The sequence below is a fragment of the Acanthochromis polyacanthus genome, unplaced genomic scaffold (assembly GCF_021347895.1).
Source record: "Acanthochromis polyacanthus isolate Apoly-LR-REF ecotype Palm Island unplaced genomic scaffold, KAUST_Apoly_ChrSc contig12, whole genome shotgun sequence".
NCBI classification, from domain to species: Eukaryota; Metazoa; Chordata; class Actinopteri; family Pomacentridae; genus Acanthochromis; species Acanthochromis polyacanthus.
In genome coordinates this window covers 25,721-45,204 of record NW_026131298.1, presented here as the reverse complement: position 1 = coordinate 45,204, position 19,484 = coordinate 25,721, and the positions used below count along the sequence as shown (strand labels likewise).

General features: G+C 38.0%; 2 protein-coding genes across 2 annotated transcripts; one reads left to right on the top strand and one right to left on the bottom strand.

Annotated features, from left to right (window-relative positions):
• The first annotated feature begins 1,004 nt into the window (after nt 1-1,004).
• LOC127532762 (ribonuclease inhibitor-like) lies at nt 1,005-8,017 on the top strand. The gene is made up of 4 exons (XM_051944790.1): nt 1,005-1,326; nt 4,111-4,284; nt 5,758-5,931; nt 7,030-8,017. The coding sequence occupies exons 1-4, from the start codon at nt 1,139-1,141 to the stop codon at nt 7,037-7,039; spliced, it is 546 nt and encodes a 181-aa protein (XP_051800750.1). The 5' UTR covers nt 1,005-1,138; the 3' UTR covers nt 7,040-8,017.
• Nucleotides 8,018-16,717: 8,700 nt separating this feature from the next.
• Nucleotides 16,718-19,484, bottom strand: LOC127532761 (putative protein TPRXL). Its single transcript, XM_051944789.1, has 5 exons — nt 19,445-19,484; nt 18,008-18,355; nt 17,598-17,705; nt 17,367-17,483; nt 16,718-16,903 (listed from the first exon to the last, which is right to left on the bottom strand). Exons 1-5 carry the CDS (start codon nt 19,482-19,484, stop codon nt 16,725-16,727), a joined length of 792 nt encoding a protein of 263 aa, XP_051800749.1. The 3' UTR covers nt 16,718-16,724.

Genomic DNA, 19,484 nt, shown 5'->3' with positions numbered 1-19,484 from the left:
ACGCAATATGGTTTTATTGGCCAAAGACATGTGTCCAATAAATACAGTGAGCAACGAGGCTTCAGAAAATAGTCAAACACAGAACAATAAATATGTGATCCACCTCACGCAATTATTTCTCCAAAGGTAATTGTTTCCATTGAGTTGCACTTTGTGATTGCACTCTGAAGAGCACTTTTTTCAGTTATCTCTGGTAATTTTAAATTCTTTAGCAAAATTTATTTTACTATTATTTATCCTTTATCTTATTTAAAGTTTCATTTTGCACTGAAAACGCTTCATATATTGTTCGCTTAAAAGTAGAGCAATAAAAATACAGATATTTTCTGTAACATGATGAACAACAGTGATTAATAATCGTGATTACAATATTGATCAAAATAATCATGATTATCATTTTGGCCATAATCGTGCAGCCCTACTCAGAGTTGTGTTTTTAATGCTCCAAACCCTGATAACATGTTTGTGAGACTTTATGGTGGAAATGATTCAACTTTACTGGTTTGTTCTTTGTGTTTTTGCTGAACAAGTTTTTCAGAAGTTCATAAAAGAACGTTGAGGACAAAAGTTGACTCAGTGGTCTGTCATCACATCAGAATGTTTCCTGATGTTCATATTAATGATGTTCAGGTGTGATGTCCAGTGATCAGTTTGGTTTGTGTAGCGTTTGACAGCAGACTGTAAATGTGAGTGATGGAGGTGAAGCTGACAGCAGCAGGTCCACAGCAGAGACATCATCATCTTTCTACTTCAAATGTTCTCTGAGCTCAACTCAGTCACAATATCCTGAATCCAGTAAAAACAGGACAGAAAATGTTCTCCTGATCCAGATGTTCTCCTGAGAACTTTGTGGAGTCAGATGTGGGATCAGATCACACTGACAGACTGTGGACAGTATGGAAGCCTGAATGGAACTCCATCTTCTGTCCTCCATCTGCAGATTCAACATTTACATTCTATAGATTTATATCAAATGATTCCAGGTTCAAAGTGTGCAGGTGTGAGAGAGGCTGATGAGAATTCAGTTTCATGTCAAACACAGAGAAGATCAGCTGAACCACTGATGTGTCCAAATGTTCTGCTTCAAATGCATGAAGGAAATCTAAAGTGTTTTTCATAATAACATGTTTTGTCATTTATGTCTCATAACAGACTTTCTGACTGTGGACTCTCAGAGAGTCACTGTGAAGTCGTGGCCTCAGCTCTGAAGTCCAACCCCTCCCATCTGATAGAACTGGACCTGAGTGGAAACAAGCTGCAGGATTCAGGAGTGAAGCATCTTTGTGATGGACTGCAGAGTCCAAACTGTAAACTGGAGACTCTCAGGTCAGTTCACTGTCTGTTGATGCTTTTTCTATATATTCAGCTACATGGAACTTTGGTGGACTTTGACTTGATTAGTGTCAGTCAGAAGCTGAAGCTGATGTTAGTGTGAGCTGATCTCATGAAGTGAATCCTTCGTTTTTGGGTCACTGTCAGTGTGGAGACCGGTGGCGTGGAGAGTAGAGTTCTGTAGCGTTATGTTGATTTTACTCGGATTTTAATGCAATAACTTTGATTAATTAGTTCCAGAAAAAATACCACCTTAAAAAAATAATGCATTTAATTTAATCCCACCTTTCTGAGTTCCATAATTTCTGTCACACCAGAAACACTGAACCTAATGAACCTAAAGTCTGTTTTCCAGTCGTGAACAAGATGCACAGGAAGCAGAGTGAATCAGCCACAAGAAAGTTTGGTGAACAGTGATGGAAGACCAGACCTCATTGAGCTTGTTGGCTGGAAAATGTTCTTTTAAAAATCTTACCGATGGCAGCTTAGATAAAAGCGTAGTTTTAGTTTTCTGATCACTGCAGCACTTAAAGTCGACAGATCACTTCAATGTAAAACATGCTGCTGTTAGCACCAGAGCTAACGTTAGCTATGACAGTCCTGGTACCGGCAAACAGTGTAGCCATCCCATAATAGACCACTTTTCAAGACATTGAAAGAGCTTGAGTGAACAAAAAATCTTCTAATGTTAAATGTAATTGCTCTAATGTCACTTTGAGTTTGCAGTAATCTGTGAATGTAGCAGACAGATGAAAAATGTAGATAAATGTAAATGAAACAAACATTTTAGTTTTTAAGTTCACGTATATGTCTATTCATCTATTCAATTGTCAACCAAAGTTTATTTGAAATTTTGTAAAATTTAATTTTAACTTTACTTATTGTGTCAGATAGTTATTTGACAAAAATGCCATAAATGGAGATTAAACAATCACAAAGCCTCTAATTAATTAATTGTCTTATTGTCGTCCCACCACTAATTTGACTACATTATTGTTTAAGTTGAGGTTTAAAAGAAATATTTTAACTGCTGCTGTGTAAAGGAAATACTGCTGTTAAAAAGTACCTTATTTGTTTAAAGTGTTTGCAAACCAAATCTTATTGCATTTTGTTCATAAAGCAGGACTATTTTTGTTTGTCAAGTGACGTGAACCAGAGTTCTGTTTTGACTTTTGCTGCTCATTACAGCAGGGCCGTGCAGAGGCCTTTGGAGGGGCAGGTGCTCCAAGTTTAAAGGGGGCACATGGAGCATGAATGTGAAACACCGTACAGAAACATACCTGATAATTCTGGCTGAATTGTAGGAACCCATATTCATGTAGAATATAACATGGAAGCAGTGGAACAATGGTTAAGTCTCTGGACTGCTGATTGGAAGGTCAGTAATTCAAACCCTCATATGGCCACCATCAAGTCCTTCTAATTGTTATTTTAAAGTTGAATTTAGATCCCCATTAGACACTGGCCTGTTTAACTGTGGCTACTCTTCCTGGAGTCCTTGCTTTTAAATTTCATTCCTTTTCCAGACATTTACTGTATAGACATGGATTTGCTCCATGATGCTGATTTATAATCTGCCCTTTATTATTCATAGTGCTAATAATAAAGGTAAAAAAAGAAACATAAATCATGTATTTAAATGTGTTTGTGCTTTTATTCAGTTTGACTATCCACTTTGCACAAGACAGCAAAGGTATAAAAGTTCTATATTTTATATTTCTGCATATTATATTGAATTTGTCTATTTATACAAATGTTATAAACAAGTACTGATATCTTTAAATGAGAGGTTGAGAAAATCACAATTCAAATTCTTCTATTTATTATTGTTATTGTATTTTTACTGCAATAGTCCAAAATGATGTGAAAATTCATGTCCATAGTTTTAGTGAAATAAATAACCTCTGCCTCATTACCTCTAGAAACAGGAAACACACTGCAGCTCACTGACAGTAAAATAATACATCTCTCTGATGCACTTTGCCCATGACAACAGAAACATAGAGAAAGAAAAAGAAGCCTGGCATACTTTATCCTCTCAGCACTGTGTGGTTAACTAGCAGCTTGAACTGATGAGAGGTGTGTTAGAGTCAGACACACACACAGGATGCTCACTTCACTTCATCAGTCATCTTGCTAAAATACACCGTACTCAAAGGAATAACGCTGCAGAACCTCCTCACTGGACCATCAGGACCATCAGTTGTTGAAGTCCTCCCTCGGGTCTCTGGTTTCTAGACGAGCAGCGCTGAGCTCAGGACACGTCAGAGAGAGACGTAGATCATGTGACTGTGGAGGGGAGATCTGAGTTATTAGTATTTTGTTTTATTTATTATTTTGGGCCTCAAATACTTTTTTACACACACACACACACACACACACACACACACACTTACACTTACACTTACAAATAAAAAACTAAATTAAATAAACTTAAATAGAATTAAAAAAATACAACTTTGACAAAAAGGCACTTTGAGCATCAAGGCAGAAGGGGCAGGTGCTTCAGCCCCCCACCCCCCACCTCTGCACATCCCTGCATTACAGCTTGATGTGTGGACATGAATAGGTGGATGAATGTTGTGCTGACATGTGGATGATGTGTGTAGAAGGCTGACATGATGATGATCCACAATAACAGAAGGACAAAGTCACTCTGCTGCTTTTAGAGAAAAGCTGATTGATGAGGACAAAGTAATGTTGATCTGCACATTCAGAACCTGAACACATCTGATGGATCATCAATGATTTTATACACATCTTTTATTCTTTATTCAGCTTGGAGTTCTGCAGTTTGTCAGAGATCAGCTGTGATTCTCTGGTCTCAGCTCTGAAGTCCAACCCCTCCCATCTGGAACATCTGGACCTGAGCTTCAACAACCTGCAGGATTCAGGAGTGAAACATCTGAGTGGTTTTCTGAAGAGTCCAGACTGCATCCTGAAGACTCTGAGGTCAGACATCATGTTTTCTTTGTGTGCTGAGATGAATGTGATGTAAAGTTGTGGTGACTCTAAACTGCAGCCATCAGGCTGATGTTCTACTGATCCACACTGAGGATCTTCATGGTAACGTCTGTTTTCTTCTTCTCTGCTTTAGTCCTTGGACTGTGGCAGAGAAATGTTGAGCTGCACATTTCAAGGCTGAATAAAAGCAGAAAAATCCTCCAGTGAATAATTGACTGTGAAACTCTGACACACGTGATCTTCAGCTCATATCTGACCTCATGTTTCTCTTTCATTCAAAGTGACAGCAGCAACTAGCAGCTGTTTTTATTCCTGATGAAGCTTTCAGGTGTTTCACTGGTTTAGTTTATCAAATGTTGTAAACAGTTTGTCAGAGTTGAAGGTGACGTCTTCAAATGTCTGGTTTTGTTCCAGCAACAGTCCAGAAGCACAAATATTCAGTTTAATGTGACAGAAAACAGAGAGTGTTGACAGTGGACAAAGTGGAAGCAGTTTGATGTTTTTACTGGATAAATGAGTGAAACCATGATGTAAATGTTTGAAAGCTTTTGTTCATGGACTCATCAAACAGTGGACTGATAGTTTGAGCTGTAATTGAAGCAGTTTTTCATCCTGAGAGACAGAAACTAATATTCAGCATCTGCTGGTTCAACACTTGGATGAAGCCATGTGATGTTTGAGAAAGTGAAATGTTGAAATCCAAGATGCAGCCGTTTGATTTATCTGCTGATGAAACATGAAGCTGATCCATCAGTTGTTGAATGAGCAGAAAATCCAGCAACAAAAGTTGTGACAGTTGATGAAGAGTTGAAGTCATTTATCAGGAGCAATGGGAACATTTCCTGCTTCACTTTCTGCTGATTTTCTTCTTTTCTCTGGTTTGAGTCATTAAAAGTGAAGATGTTTGTGTTTGAGAAAAGAGTTTGAAGACGTCACCTGGTCCTCTGAAAACTGTGATGGACACTTTCCACTATCAGTGACAGATGGATGAAGAATGAAATGATGTGAATGTAGAGTCCTGATGGAAACGTCTCCATGGTTCCACAACATGAAGATATTTTAGAGTCTGGAGCCTCATTTTGTCCACGTTTCCTTCTTGTGTGTTTGTGTGACTGTGAGCAGAAAGTGAAATAAATGTCAGAGTGTTTTTCCTTGTGTTTGTTGCTCAGCATGAGTTTGTGTGGATGGAGCCACTGGTGGAGCTGCAGAGTTTCAGAGCTGAAGTCACTCCGTCTTTATTGAAGCAGCAGCATGTTGTCATTAATATTAATGAGAGCTCTTCTTCACTGCTTCTGTTGGACTGTTTGAAGCTGCATCCTGTTGGCTTCAGCTGTTTGGAGTTTCCATTTTGTAAACTTGGACATTCTGAAGCTTCTTCAGCTCTGAACTCATGATGAAACTCTGAATGATTTCCAGCAGGAACTTTGTCTCCTCAACTCACATCTTTTATTCTTCATTCAGATTGGAGTACTGCAGTTTGTCAGAGATCAGCTGTGATTCTCTGGTCTCAGCTCTGAAGTCCAACCCCTCCCATCTGGAACATCTGGACCTGAGTGGAAACAACCTGAAGGATTCAGGAGTGAAACATCTGTTAGATCTTGTGAAGAGTCCAGACTGCAGCCTGCAGACTCTAAGGTCAGTAGAAGGTTCCATCAGTCTCTGCTGCTTCCAGCAGTTTTCTACTAAACACAGTCAATATCAAAGCAAAGATCCAGTGTCTCCTGTAAACCTGCAGCTTCTCAGTGAAGCTGTGAGAGCAGAATGGAGACAGAAACACAGAGACAGCAGTCAGCCAATCAGAGGAGCCACAAGCTTGTTGTCATGGTGTGTTTAGCCACATGTCCACTAGATGTGATTTTCTTGCATGTAAACAAACTGCATCTGAAAATCACACTCATGGTGGACGTCACTAGAGAGCCACAAAATTGTCACATGACAATGTTTGAGCTTCAGTGAACAGCTGCTGTACAGCTTATTTCTCACCTCAAATGCTTTCAGAAATACTTTTTGCTGAAGATTTATCGAAATGAAAGAGAAAGTTTGCCGCCAAGCCGCTGTGTTTATCCGACTTGTCTGCCGGACCATCAAGCTGAAAGCTCGGTCACATGACCACGTAGTGATCAGCTGTTGCTTGAGTGCTGTCATGTGACAATGTTGTGCTCTGCTACTGACCGCCCACCATGCGAGCGATTTTCAGATGTGTCGTGTTTACATGCTGGAAAATCACATCGAGTGGACACTCACCTTTAGGTTTCATGGTCCAGGGGCTGACCAATAGCAACAGATCTATCAACCAATCATGACATGTTTTTTTGTCTGTCATGATTTGTCTCGTTTCATCCAGTGGGTGTCCTGAGTAACACTAGACAGACAGGCCAGATGCTAATTAGTTTTTCACACCTCTGTAATGCTCTAGGTGTGAAGTCTCATGCCCCTCTTGCCCCACACACCCACCCCCCAACCCCACATCAGGATCTGTTTACAGCAATTTCCAGCACAGACAAACCTGGAGTTCACAGCCTGTGAACTGCTGATAACTGCCATGAACTTGGTAGGTTTTCTGTAATTCACAGGACTGATAGTCTGGCTTTTCATGCAGTGTGTGAGCTTGGAGCTCAGTGTGTTCACTCCAACACGTTAACATGAAGCTGCTGCTCTGAACACGACTGAAGTCCTGATGAGCTGCTGATCAAACTCATTGATCTCCTCTGCTCTTTCTTCTTCTCTCTGCAGATGGAAGTGATGCTGATCAGGACGGTGTTTGTGCTGAGAGGATGAAGTGTGTCCTGATGATCCAGATGTTGAAGCAGCAGCAGCTGGTGTGTAGAGACTCTGACTGGACCATGTTACTGCACTGTAAAACATCAGGAATTCATTCAGTCACATCAACTCATCTGTTCTAGTTTACTTTAGAGAAATACAGGAGTTTTACTAATTACTAATTATTTGGACTTAAAATGTCTCATTTTTCTTTTCAAACCACTTTAGAACTAAAAAACATGAATTTGTAGAACTTGAGGCATTTTTTCTTCAAATATTGAGTTGAATGAATGAACAGCTCAGAGTTCACTCAACTCATTAAATTAAGTTCACAAGAAACAAAACAAACACAGATTTCCCCGTTAATGTTCACATGATACCATGACTGTAAAAAATGATCATTATTTTACAACCAGTTCTGTTTGTTTTGTTCAATTACAAACAATATCTAGTAAAATCCCAGAAAAGTATTAACTTCCATGTTCAACTGTAAATAATGTCCACATCAATAGGGTTAGGTATTTTAATAAATAGTCATTTGTTCTTTAACAACATTTTTACTTTATTTTAATCAGCAACAAGTCACATTATTTTACAGATATTTGTCCTCATTTTAAAGACTATTTATGTTTATTAAAGATTGAAAATGAGAAATATTTTAACACTTAATTGACATTTTTGCTGTGTTTTGTTAAATTACAGATAATCTGGAATAAAATCACAGAAAAAATGTTCATTTATTCAGAATGTTTGCTGTAAAAAACTGTAGAATAATGTGAACATTAAAATTCACTATTTTAATAAATGTTCATTTGTTCTTTTATACCATTTAACTCTCACACTCTTGTTTATTGAATTTAAATCAGCAAAAAATATCATTTTTACAGAATCTGAAGGACAAACTATGTATATGTATACGATATATATTAATTCTATTAAAGGCAGAAATGATTCCAAAGCATTCCACTGTTTTATTTGACAGTTTTGCAGGATTTAGTTCAATTACAGATAATCTGTGTAAAATGATAAAAAAAAGTGTTAATTTCTACAATTTTAGAATCTTTCTTTTTCCAACTAGTAAATTGTTGTTGTACAATGTGTGACCAATAAAAATGACTGTTTTCCTGTTTTCACCTCAACAACAACTATTCCAATAAGTGACAGATGTTTTCTGTCATTTTCTCACTTTCTCCACTTCTTAAATGTTGTGTTTCTCTCTTCAAACATTTCCTCTGGCCTCCTTGCTGCCAGATGTTCACCGTTCCTTTCCACATATTTTTTCCAGTGTGGAGGTTGATGTCAGGTTGCAGAGTGTGCAGTAAGTTTCAGGATGTTTGTTTCAGTGCAGGATTAGATTTGACTTTTCTTTCTATTTCCAGCTGCAGTCAAACTTGTTGATCTTCTCTACCTGCAGCACATTGAGCTGATGAGAACAAAGTGTCCTGGAAACATGTCAGCTGAAGCCTTGGTGTCCAGAGAGAGTTTAATGAAGCACATGTGAAGGATTTTTACAGCATCACGTAGAAATCCAGTTTAGCGTCATGTTGCTGGGCGATCAGCCTGCTAACTAAACGTAGGCTCAATACTCTCTGGGTGCTAGATTCAAATGTGCTGTAATTCATTGGTCAGGATCAATCTGTCCAACTTCTGATCCAGTAAAACCAACACCACTGTGAGCATTTGAACACACTGCCACACTCAATTCCACCTTTTTCACTGGAATTATAGACTCTGATGAATTTACTGCAGCACTGCCAACAACACTTGTTGCTGTAACTCACTTTCCTTTCCACAGGGTGTCTTATCTTCAGATATTTTTTTTAATTCCCCCTCTGTTGATCATCAGAACTTCATAGCATTTATTCAGAAATTCTCCACACAGACAAATGATGATACAGGAGGATCTAGCAGAACATTTTTTGAGGGGGAGACACATAATTACAGCCTGATTGACTGCGTCTGCTAGAAAATGTACCCCCCTCTATATTCCTCAGGTGATGTACCAACATCATGTGGTTTATTCTGCAGACATTTGTGGTCATGCACAACAAAACTTGTGACTTAGGACTAGTTTCATGAATCACAGCTAAAGTTATAGGGGATACACATTATTTCAGCCTGATTGACTGTGCCTGCCAGAAAATGTATCCCTCCTCTATAATGAAAGTTTCTCAGGTGTCTACATGTGTAGAACACGTGATTCTTCAATCAATTCTGCAAATGACACAAGGTCAGCCTTCAGCATTTTGGAGCAGGTCGAGGATCGGCATCATCAACCTTGATTTTGTCAATTAAAAAGAGTTAGCAATGAATCCTACAGATTACAAACTCATTGTCCAATATGAAGCTAAAAAAGAGTAACCCCTCAAAGTTCACCAAGACGGAAAACTTATTACTTCAAGGAAAGTTTCATCTGTATGACACTGAAGGTAAGACCAATGACGTCATCACCATTTCACAAATGTGACAGAATAAACACGGAACAAATAAAATTGTCTAAAATCACATCTGAAGCAGTTTCTGTCTGTCATGATTAAATTATACAGGACTCTATGTCTCATCATATTTTACAAATAATATTGAAATCTTAAAGTTGTTGGTATGTTTTGCAAGATCAAACCTTTGTAATCTCTGCAGTCAGACTAACATGAAGGCTTTTTTCAAGCATCATCTGAAAGCGTATCATATAATAACGCATACCATCCAGTATGTATCATGCATTTAAGAGCAGCAGTTTGTGAAATACTGCTCCTTTTCCTCTCATTATTTAGGAAGGGAGCTTTATTATTGGCGACACAAGGGTACTGCAAAAGCACTGAAAACCAAAGTGGTGTGTGGGGCTAATGAGGCCAATGAAACCTTTGTGGATTTTCATGCAAGTCCCACTGGGGCAGACTGTGTCCAGACAGAAATGAGAGATGCTATCTCCAAAAGGTTTTATTGAGCGGGGATGTCAGTGGATATCAACAAGTGGGTAAGTCAGCCCTAAACTGAAACCACATGGAATTACTATGGAATAGGGTCATGGAAGAAAAAACAGTTTCTCCTAAGTTCTTTTTTTATTTTGCTCAAATTCTATCATAAAAAATCCTCATGGTATTAAGTGTACATGTGCTTTTTTAAAAAGCGCTACTCAAGCATAATATGTCATCATCAGGTTTCCCAGTGTTCAGGTAAGCAGTGACTCTATTAAAAAGCACAGAATTCATTCCATCAAGGTGAGTTCAGTCCAAGAAGGCAAAAATGTTTTTAAATCCATAGAAACCTCAGAAATATTTATCTCAGTGTACAAAAATGACAGAAAAGATGCTCTGAGTGCATTTTTTGTATCACAAGTAGTTAGTCCTCAATGTTCTTCTAAATCAACATACAAGGCAGTATTCATTCATGCAGTCTGTTGAATAAAATGATAAGTTGCCCCAGCAGCTGTCCCAGCAGCCACAGTCCACCCAAATTCCATACGGCCATTACAGCCAGCAGAAACACCAACATATACCCAAGCTCTGACAGACAAATGGAACATTTTCTCTGTCACTTGCTTTTTCCCCTCAGTTAATTTTCTTCATCATTTTCTTATTATTCTGATAGATGTTAAGGATGCTTGGGCAGGAAAAGAAGTCCATGCCCTCCTCTCCAAAACTGGGGCATCCAAATGATATTACTGGGACATTAACAGAGTTGGTCCTGACATGGAGCTGGAAAAGCAGCTCTAATATTATTGAACTTTATTTTTGCTCTATAGATAGATCGGTTTTACAGCTTTACAAGTCATCTTTGAAACAGTCAATGTATTTTTAGAGTCAAAAAGTCTGATCTTATGTGCTTGAATTGTTCTTCCAGGTAATCAGTGCATATTTGGCTGTCATAGTGTGTGAACACAATCAGCAGAATCCTGCAAAAGCAGCATTCATTGATTCATTAGCTGTGACTGCAATGTGGCAGAAAAGGACTCAAAGAATCAAGGTATGCATTGGTATGATGAATGTTATGGATTTTCACTCACATTTCAATAGATTTGAAATGTAAAAGCTAAAAGGAAAGCTAATGCTTTCAATATTTCAAATCCATGTGTTGTAAATCTTTATGTTTCATATGTCAGGAGATATTGTGCTTGAAACTGTTTAGTTGTAGGAATCAATATTTCTAATTGATTTTTAATGTGCAATTCATATTTGGATCAAATGATTCTATTTTATTATTCCATTCAATGTTAGATTAAACCCCTGGAGTATGACATTATTCTGGAAAATCACTGGACACTTTCAGTTAAAATATCAATAAAACATAAAAAGAGTCAATCTACTAATGCAGTACTTGGTATAAAATAGAGCAGGTGAAGAAATAATGTCTGATTGTTTTTTTCATGGAAACATACTTGTAGGTCATCTACCCACAAGAAAACAATCCTTGTACTTGGATTCTCTGGGGGAGTTGAAGGAAGCCATTAAAAAATGTTTGGACACAACAAGGTGAGGCTCCTTGTTTTAAAAGCATGCTAACAGACATGTCAACTATCGCTGCAAAACTGCTACACATTTATGGAAGATCAATGTAGAAATGATTCTTTTATTTCTGTTGGGCTTTCATGAGAAAAAAAGGCTGTAATTGTTCAAGGTGGACATGCGGTACTGTACAACACACAAAACAATGTGACAGTACATGGTGTGGAGTCTTTGCACTGAAAGTATGTTTGCTTTGCAGAGCAATGTCATCATCCTCACATTTAGAAACTGGAACACGACTGTCCTTTTTTGAACCAAGACAAATAATATTGCACTTTTTTCAGATGTCTAAAAGTCAGAAGTTGTGAACTTCCAGCAGGTTAATATCTCTATATGGTGACAGATAAGCTCATAATTACTAAGAGGCACAGCTTAACGTTCTGTTCAAATGTCTTTTTCTGTTTGCACAATGTCTCTTGCAAAAGGAAGACACAAGTTTTTCTGCCACAAAAGAGGTGATAAACAGACACAGAGTGGAAATCACTGTTACTCTTCTCCTGGAAACTGCGCGGAGATATTTTGGTATTTCATAGACTTGTCCATAAAAATCCTGTCAAATGTTACAGTTCTAGTAAATACTACCTAAATATGAAGAAAGTTTGGATGCATGACAACATCACACATGCTCTTATTTTTTCTGTCCTCTTTGTTTTTTACCAGATGAGCTGACAGACAGATGTCACTTTTGTGGGGAACAGGAACATGAGTCAGTAACAGTCATCTCTAAATCTGAAATGGAATACTCTTTTGATCATGGGAATTGTCTTTAATGCTGATGTTAGATTCTTCTCTTATACCTAGGACTGCTGTTTGATTTCTACCTTGGCTCCACTTGAAGTAATAATTGTTGAATTGATGACAACAATAACACAACAATAACAATGTAGAGCTTCTTAAAGACGTCTTTTTTCAAACCTACATTCTGTGTCTTTCACATTCAGTGTGATGTTTGTTTGAGGTGCTTCCACTAAATGTGTGTTCAAGGCCCACCAGCAGAAGAGGATTTCATTTCTCTTGCTTGTTAAAGTCCTTAGCTGGATGTATAGTGTCTAGAGTGGTAACTGTTAAATAGCTGGACCGCTGTGTTAGTTGTGTTTGTTGTTTTTCTTATTTATCTTCAGCTGTATAGACTTTCTTTCCTTCAAACAAATGCTAAGTGATTGTGTTCTTCTTTATAGAAGTTATTGGTAAGTTGAGTAGGCATTGTTGTTTGAACTGAATAGTATTAAAGTGGATTACCTTTTTTTCTGCTAGATGTATCTTTTTTATGTAACAATACTTCCTTTTTTAAATTGTTGTATAAACTGAGCATTTCTCTCAAAGAGCTGATAGCAGCATATTATCCCAGCAGAACTCTCAGACTGCAGGCTTACTTGTTGTTCCCAGAATTTCTAAAAGTAGAATGGCAGGCAGAGCCTTCAGTCATCAGTTGCTTCTCCTGTGGAACCAACACCCCCCCACCATGAATATCTTTCCAACTTTACCAAACTGTGTTTTGTTTCCTGATGTCGCTGTCATTTCTTGGCTTCATGCTGTCATTTGCAAGCATTTCACCATAAATAACACAATTCTGTCTTGTCCTTCACTAAACCAAATTTAAGGGAACTCTGGAGGTGTAGCCGGAGTTGTTTTTAGGTACTGATCAATCTTCACCAGTTTTGCGTTTTTCAGACGTCGTTCCCGTCAGTAATTTTCTCACTGCACACAAAAATAATGAATCAGGATGAGGCAGCGAGCCAACCTGAAGAAAGCGTGGACAAAGGAGGTCTGGATGTGGCCATCGAAGGAGCAAAGGATTTTTGAGGAAAGAGCAAAAAAAAGTGTTTTAACAATGTTTTATAGGTGGACTTGTGATTGTGTTCCTCTGATTTGATCCAGAATGTGAAAATCTAATGTTTCTAAGCTCACAGCCTCAGAGCAGACAAAGATCTCTGGCGTCCTCCTTATGGGGACGTGGACCCCAGGTTGGGAACCACTGATCTATCTGATCATGCATGTGTCCCATTGTGTGTTATATGTTCCTTGTTCTCCACCTTCCTCTTCTCCCGTCCCTCCATCTCCCCTTCCTTCTACCTCTCTACCTCTTCTGTCCCTCTCAACCTGCTGGACAGCAGCAGATGGGTCCTCCCATATAAAGAGCTGGGTTCTGCTTTCAAGGTTTCCTGTTAAAAGGGAATTTTTTCTGACCACTGTCGCCTTAGGGTTTGCTCTGGGGGTTCAGGCATATGGGTTCTGTAAAGCGTCTTCAGACAATTTGATCTGTAATTAGTGCTATACAAATAAAATAAAATAAAATAGAATTGAATGAGTTTCCAGTGTTGAATGAATGAAATGATGAGTTGGTGTTTATTTAGATTGTAGGATCAATTACATCCTTGTTCTGTTTCCTTTAAGTGCATACTGCAGTATACAGTAGGTACTAATTCTTATAGTATGCAAACATACTGCATGTTTTCCTGCACACTGTATAATCTGGTTTTATATATATGAGAACGGAAGAGGAGAACCACACTCCTGTGACGGAGACGCTTGGAGATCCCAAAGAATGCATCAGTTTTAAACTGAGAAACAGCAACAACAAGGTTTATTCAGCCGTTTAAGGTCAAACAAGGACAATGAAGTAGATTTACAGTCACAGAGCAGGCAGCAGTTTGAGCTTTTAACCTGCAGGGGGCGTTTTACAGATATTCACCTCATGTTTTACAACTTTAAACATGTACAGGACAACACAGGCTTCTGTAACATCAGTATAAACACGAAAGAAAAATGCACAAATGTTCATTCCTCCCTGAAGCTGAAGTGCCTCAAATGTGCAAGAAAGTGAAGTGTTGGTGTAATTACTGTCACTGCCAGAAGGGGGAGACAAAGGTTCCACTGCAGGTTTAAACATGAGCAGTTCTGCAGACAAAAACCTTTTTTACTATCAGGACTCCAAAACCTGTCAGCAGCTCAGAAAGACGTGTTCTATTTGAAGAAAATGTAGAAATAAAAGTCAACAAAATGTCACCATTTCAGAGCCACACAACGGTAGAAAACAGACTGAAGCTGAATTCTAGACTTTAAACAGTCTGAGAACTGATCATGTGTGATGTGAACATCTGTGGGGAAAATGAACCAAATGTGAGATTAAAACTGTGACATTTAAATGTCAGGAATATGGAAATTCAACATGTAAATGGTTCAATATGTCTGCTATGTAGAGTCACCACTTTTTGTCTGGTGTTGGTAACACCTGTGGACACGTGGAAAATGTTTGGTTCCAGTTTTCTTTTCATTTTTTGGAAAATAAAGAAATTCAATTCATTTTTGTCTTTTTCATGATTTTCTATCATAACTGTCATTCTGCAAAGATAACATTTCTGAGTTCTCTCTCCTTCTTCATGTTGTTCTGTTTCCAAAGAGCTGCAGGACTTTAGATTGAAAAATGAAGCACAGTGAAGAAAAACATGACGGGACCAAAAACTAGACACAAACTGCTGCTTGGAGTTCACAGGTTTAATGACGTGCAACAACTTCACTAACAAATGTTTAATTCTAGAAGATCTGCTGGACTGATTTCTCCACAAAAGCCCAGAAAAAGGTCAATGATGAATGTGAGAGTTCAGAAGTGAGTCCATGTGCAGCAGTGGCAGCTTGTTGTTCTTCTGGTTCCATCTAGAATTCATGGAAAACTGATCCTTGTTTTAACATCAGTTCACATCTGATTCCAGCATCATTTATTATCAGTGATAGAAAATGTTCCATAAATATGTAGAAAACCTGCTAAATATGTGATCAGCATGTGGATGAGTTGTTTTTATTGTGGCTTTGTGTCTGATTTCAGTCCTACTCTGCCCCCTGCAGGCTTCATTCATAATAACACCAAGTTAAACAGAGTCCAGCTGTTTTTTCTGCCATTCTTGTTGTTGAACACTTTGATCCCAGACAGTGTTGTGGCTGTCGTCTGTGCACTAGTTTGAATGTCATTAATAGTTGAATTTCTATATTAAAAAAAAAAAAGCTGCAACCAACATCTGCTGAAGTGGTTTAACCTTCAGGAGGAAAGAAATGGATGAAAGTACGTTCTAAAAGTCGAGACGACGGCTTGTAAAGACAGAAAATGAGAAGAAAGAGAATAAACCTCAGATTCCATTGTCCTTTTGGCTCTGGCTCTGGTTTTGTACTGGTTGTTGACTTTTTAGGACTAGTTTCAGACTGTATTCTGACTGGTTCTGAACATTTTTTGGACTGCATTGGGTTTGATTTTGATCCTGCTTTTAGACCTTTTTGGAACTGGTTTCAGTCTGTCTTTGGAGAGTCTTTTTTAACCCAAAGAACACCAAACCTACCATCAAGCATGGAGGTGGCAGTATCATGCTCTGTGGAACTGGAGCTTTAAGTAAATGGAATAATGAAGAAGGAGGAGAATCTTTCCCTGATTCATACGAGGAGCTTGTTGAGATCAGAGTTAGAAAAGGTGAGTTTCTGCTGAGATCACAGGAAATAAATGTTCACTCTTCACACCTGAGGAAGCTTTAAAAGCAGACACAGAAGCAAAGCAGGAGTTTCTACAGGAGTCCTGAAGGAAAAGTGCAGCATTTTCATGTTTCAGTCTTAAAGGAGGGCTGAACTGAAGATGTTTCCACAGGAGGAGAACTGATCTGTCTGTCCTCTCTGATCTCCTCAATCACTCTGCTGGACTGCAGGAGGAAGATGAAGATGAAGAGGAGGAGTTTAGTTTGTTCAATCAGCTGCTTTCACAAACACTAATGAAGTTCAGGAGTCTCATATTTACTGACCTCTGAGACGTTGATGTAGATCGTCTCCACAGGACCTGAAAAACAGAAAACACATGTAAGATAATATAAAACAGAACTTATTAATCTTCTGTCAGATGTTGCTCAAAACAAACAAACAAACAAACAAACAGACCATGACACAGACTCACTATAGGAACTAGAACTGGAGGAACCAAAGTCAAAAGAAAGACGAGGAGCTGTGACTGTAAAGATTAGACCAGAGATGAAAAAAACACAAAACCACACAGTCCTTCTGCTTTTTTATGTACTTCTGTCTGACTGTGAGGTGTGACTTTAATATGATGGACTGATTAAAAAGAAAAAAAAGATCTGAACAACGCGAGATAACCTGCAGGTTCGGTGAGGTTAGTTTAGGTTCAGGTTTGTGTCAGTTTCCAGGAGATGAATGTGAGTCAGTGATCAGTGATGAAGTGATGGAAGCTGTGTGTGTTTCTGCAGCTTCACCTTTAGGTTTGGTGGATCTTCTCTTCTTACAGAAAATCATCAAAGGCATCGATAAAATGAAGATCTTGACCACCAGAATCAGACCCATGTAAAGCTGCTGATCTGCAGGAGTGTTAACAGGAGAACAGGTTGGTTTTACTCTGACACTTTAGTAAATGTGGAGCCACAAGTTTTATACATACAAGCTCCACATTCATGAACCTGCAGAGATACAGAAGATGTAAATATATGTTCTGGAACATGATCATCTGCAGACTAAACACGTGTTTACCTGATTAACGGCTTAAACATCCCTCTGCATCACATGTTTTTACTGCAGCAGTCACTCATATAAAACCATTTTCAGACATGAGATATGAAACATGGCTGCTTCATTAATCTGTTCATTCTGTCATTCAGACACTTTAATGCTCCTCATGGCTTCATAGAGACAAACCACCACAGTGATGGTGGTATTTTATATGTATATTCTTATGTAAACTACAGAAGCTTCATTTGTTCTGTCAAAAAGTCCCATCAAAATACTTTATCTGTATTAATCTGGGGGATTATTTATAAGACGTACCTGAACGTGGTGGAGATGAGTCGAGCTGCTCGGAGGATTCAGTGGAGGATGATGGAGGTTTAGATGTTCCTGAAGTGGAGCTCAAACTCTGTTCTGTTGGTGTTGTTGCCGTGAAGGCTTTTTTGTCAAAAAGATTTATGTGTTTCAATGATTCCATCATAGAACAATTCAGAGTTCTAGGAGTCATTGGAAACTAAAAACTGACTTCATATATGTGACCTGATGATGTACCTGAAGATGAGTCTTGCTTCCTGGTGTCTTCAGAGGAGGCTGATGGAGGTTTAGATGTTCCTGAAGTGGAGCTCAAACTCTCTTCTGTTGGTGTTGTTGCCGTGGAGACTGATGGGAGAAATGTTGACGGTGGAAAAGTTGGAAGAGTGGACTTTGGTTGTGAAGTGGTTGAAGCTGTAAACAGTGAAATAATCAGAATCCTGACCATACTGCTGGAAGCTGAACTGACAGGTTCATTAACACTCAGATAAATAGAATATATGAATATTCAGAGAGTCTGCAGGAGGAACAGTTGGAGGTTTCTACATGTTTTACAGCAGAACTGATGGAAATAAGAACTAAATATTTAATTTAAATACTGAAGCACTTTCTTTATACCTTCAGAAACAGAAAGAAAATAAGAAACTCACCTTCTGAGACAACAATTTCAAAATCCTCAGATGAATCTGGAAACAAAGATCTTCCCAAAGCACATCTGTACCAACCAGAGTCAGACTTCTTCAGCTGTTTGATGCTCACATGCAGAATATCGTCTGATGTAAAAGATTTGCTTTCATATCTAATGCTGTATCTGCCTCTCTGATCGTTGTTCTTTGTTGTTTTAATGAGAATGTTTCCTTCTTCACATTTTTCCCTACAGAAGAACTTTGTGTCTCCAGAGAAAGCAAATGAACATCTGACTGTGATGTCTTCTCCTTCCAGTCTTCTGAAGGGTTCATTTTCTACATCAACACATCCAGTGTTTCCATCCTGCAGTGCTGTTAAAAGGATAAATAATCAATAGTTACTAACATCATCCTGTAACACGCTGCAGTCTGAAGATGATATATTTCTGTAAAATACATTAAAAACATTTTTTTGAATATTTTTCTCTTCAAGTCTAATTCCAAACACCATGTGTGTATTTAAATTATGGCTACAATCATCCATCATGTCATATAAATGTCATGTTGTCTTTTTCAAACTAATTATTTTAATGTTTTTATATTTCATCATGGTTTCTGCTTCATTTTTATCCATCAATCTTCACTTTTTCTGCTTCTGTTTTTAGAGCTCCCTTAAGTTTAGTTTGTTCTTTTATTTTCTGTCAGACGTCTTCATCTGCTGATTCTATCTTTACTGCTGAAGTTAAGTTTTAATGTGTTGCTTCACAACCACACCTGCTGCCAGTGATTTACTAGAATTCTGCAATTCTGTTCCTCTTTCGTTGGTGTGAAAAAAAAAATGTTGCCAGCCAGCAGCACAAAACTAAACCATTCAACGAAGATGCAAAACAAAAGAAAACAAAATTAAGACAGTGAACAAAAAATAATAATTTAAAGATGAACATGTTTGTTTGAACCCTTTAATGTCCTCACAGGTTTATATTTTAAGACATTTTAGACTGACTCTGTGTAGATTTAAACATGTTTTACTTCTGTGACTCTAAACATATTTTTCTGAGTCTATCTGATGGTTACAGTTTCCTGAGTTTGCTGCGTTTGTTCCAAAGCAACACAAATATACAGTCGACATACAACAGAAGTCAAACACAAACTCATATTTTTGTTGAATTCTGGAGGTGAAAGTGAAGCAAAACCAATAAAAACTGTTGAAAAGAAAACAAAAACTTTGAACATTTTAATGTCCTCACAAATTTAGATTTTAAGACATAAACTGCATGTTCCAGTGACTCATATCTGACTGTTAACTTCATGTTTAACTACAGAAACCAACAACATGGAACAGAGTTCTCACTTAAAACTGTTCAATGAGGTGCAAAACTTCCTGATCTACTCTAAAGAAATGAAGAAAAATAAGTGTGAGAAGATGAACAATGAACAGAAATCAGAAGTGACTGAACTCACCGATGAAGAGGAAACAGATAAAAGTGTGGAAGACTTTCAT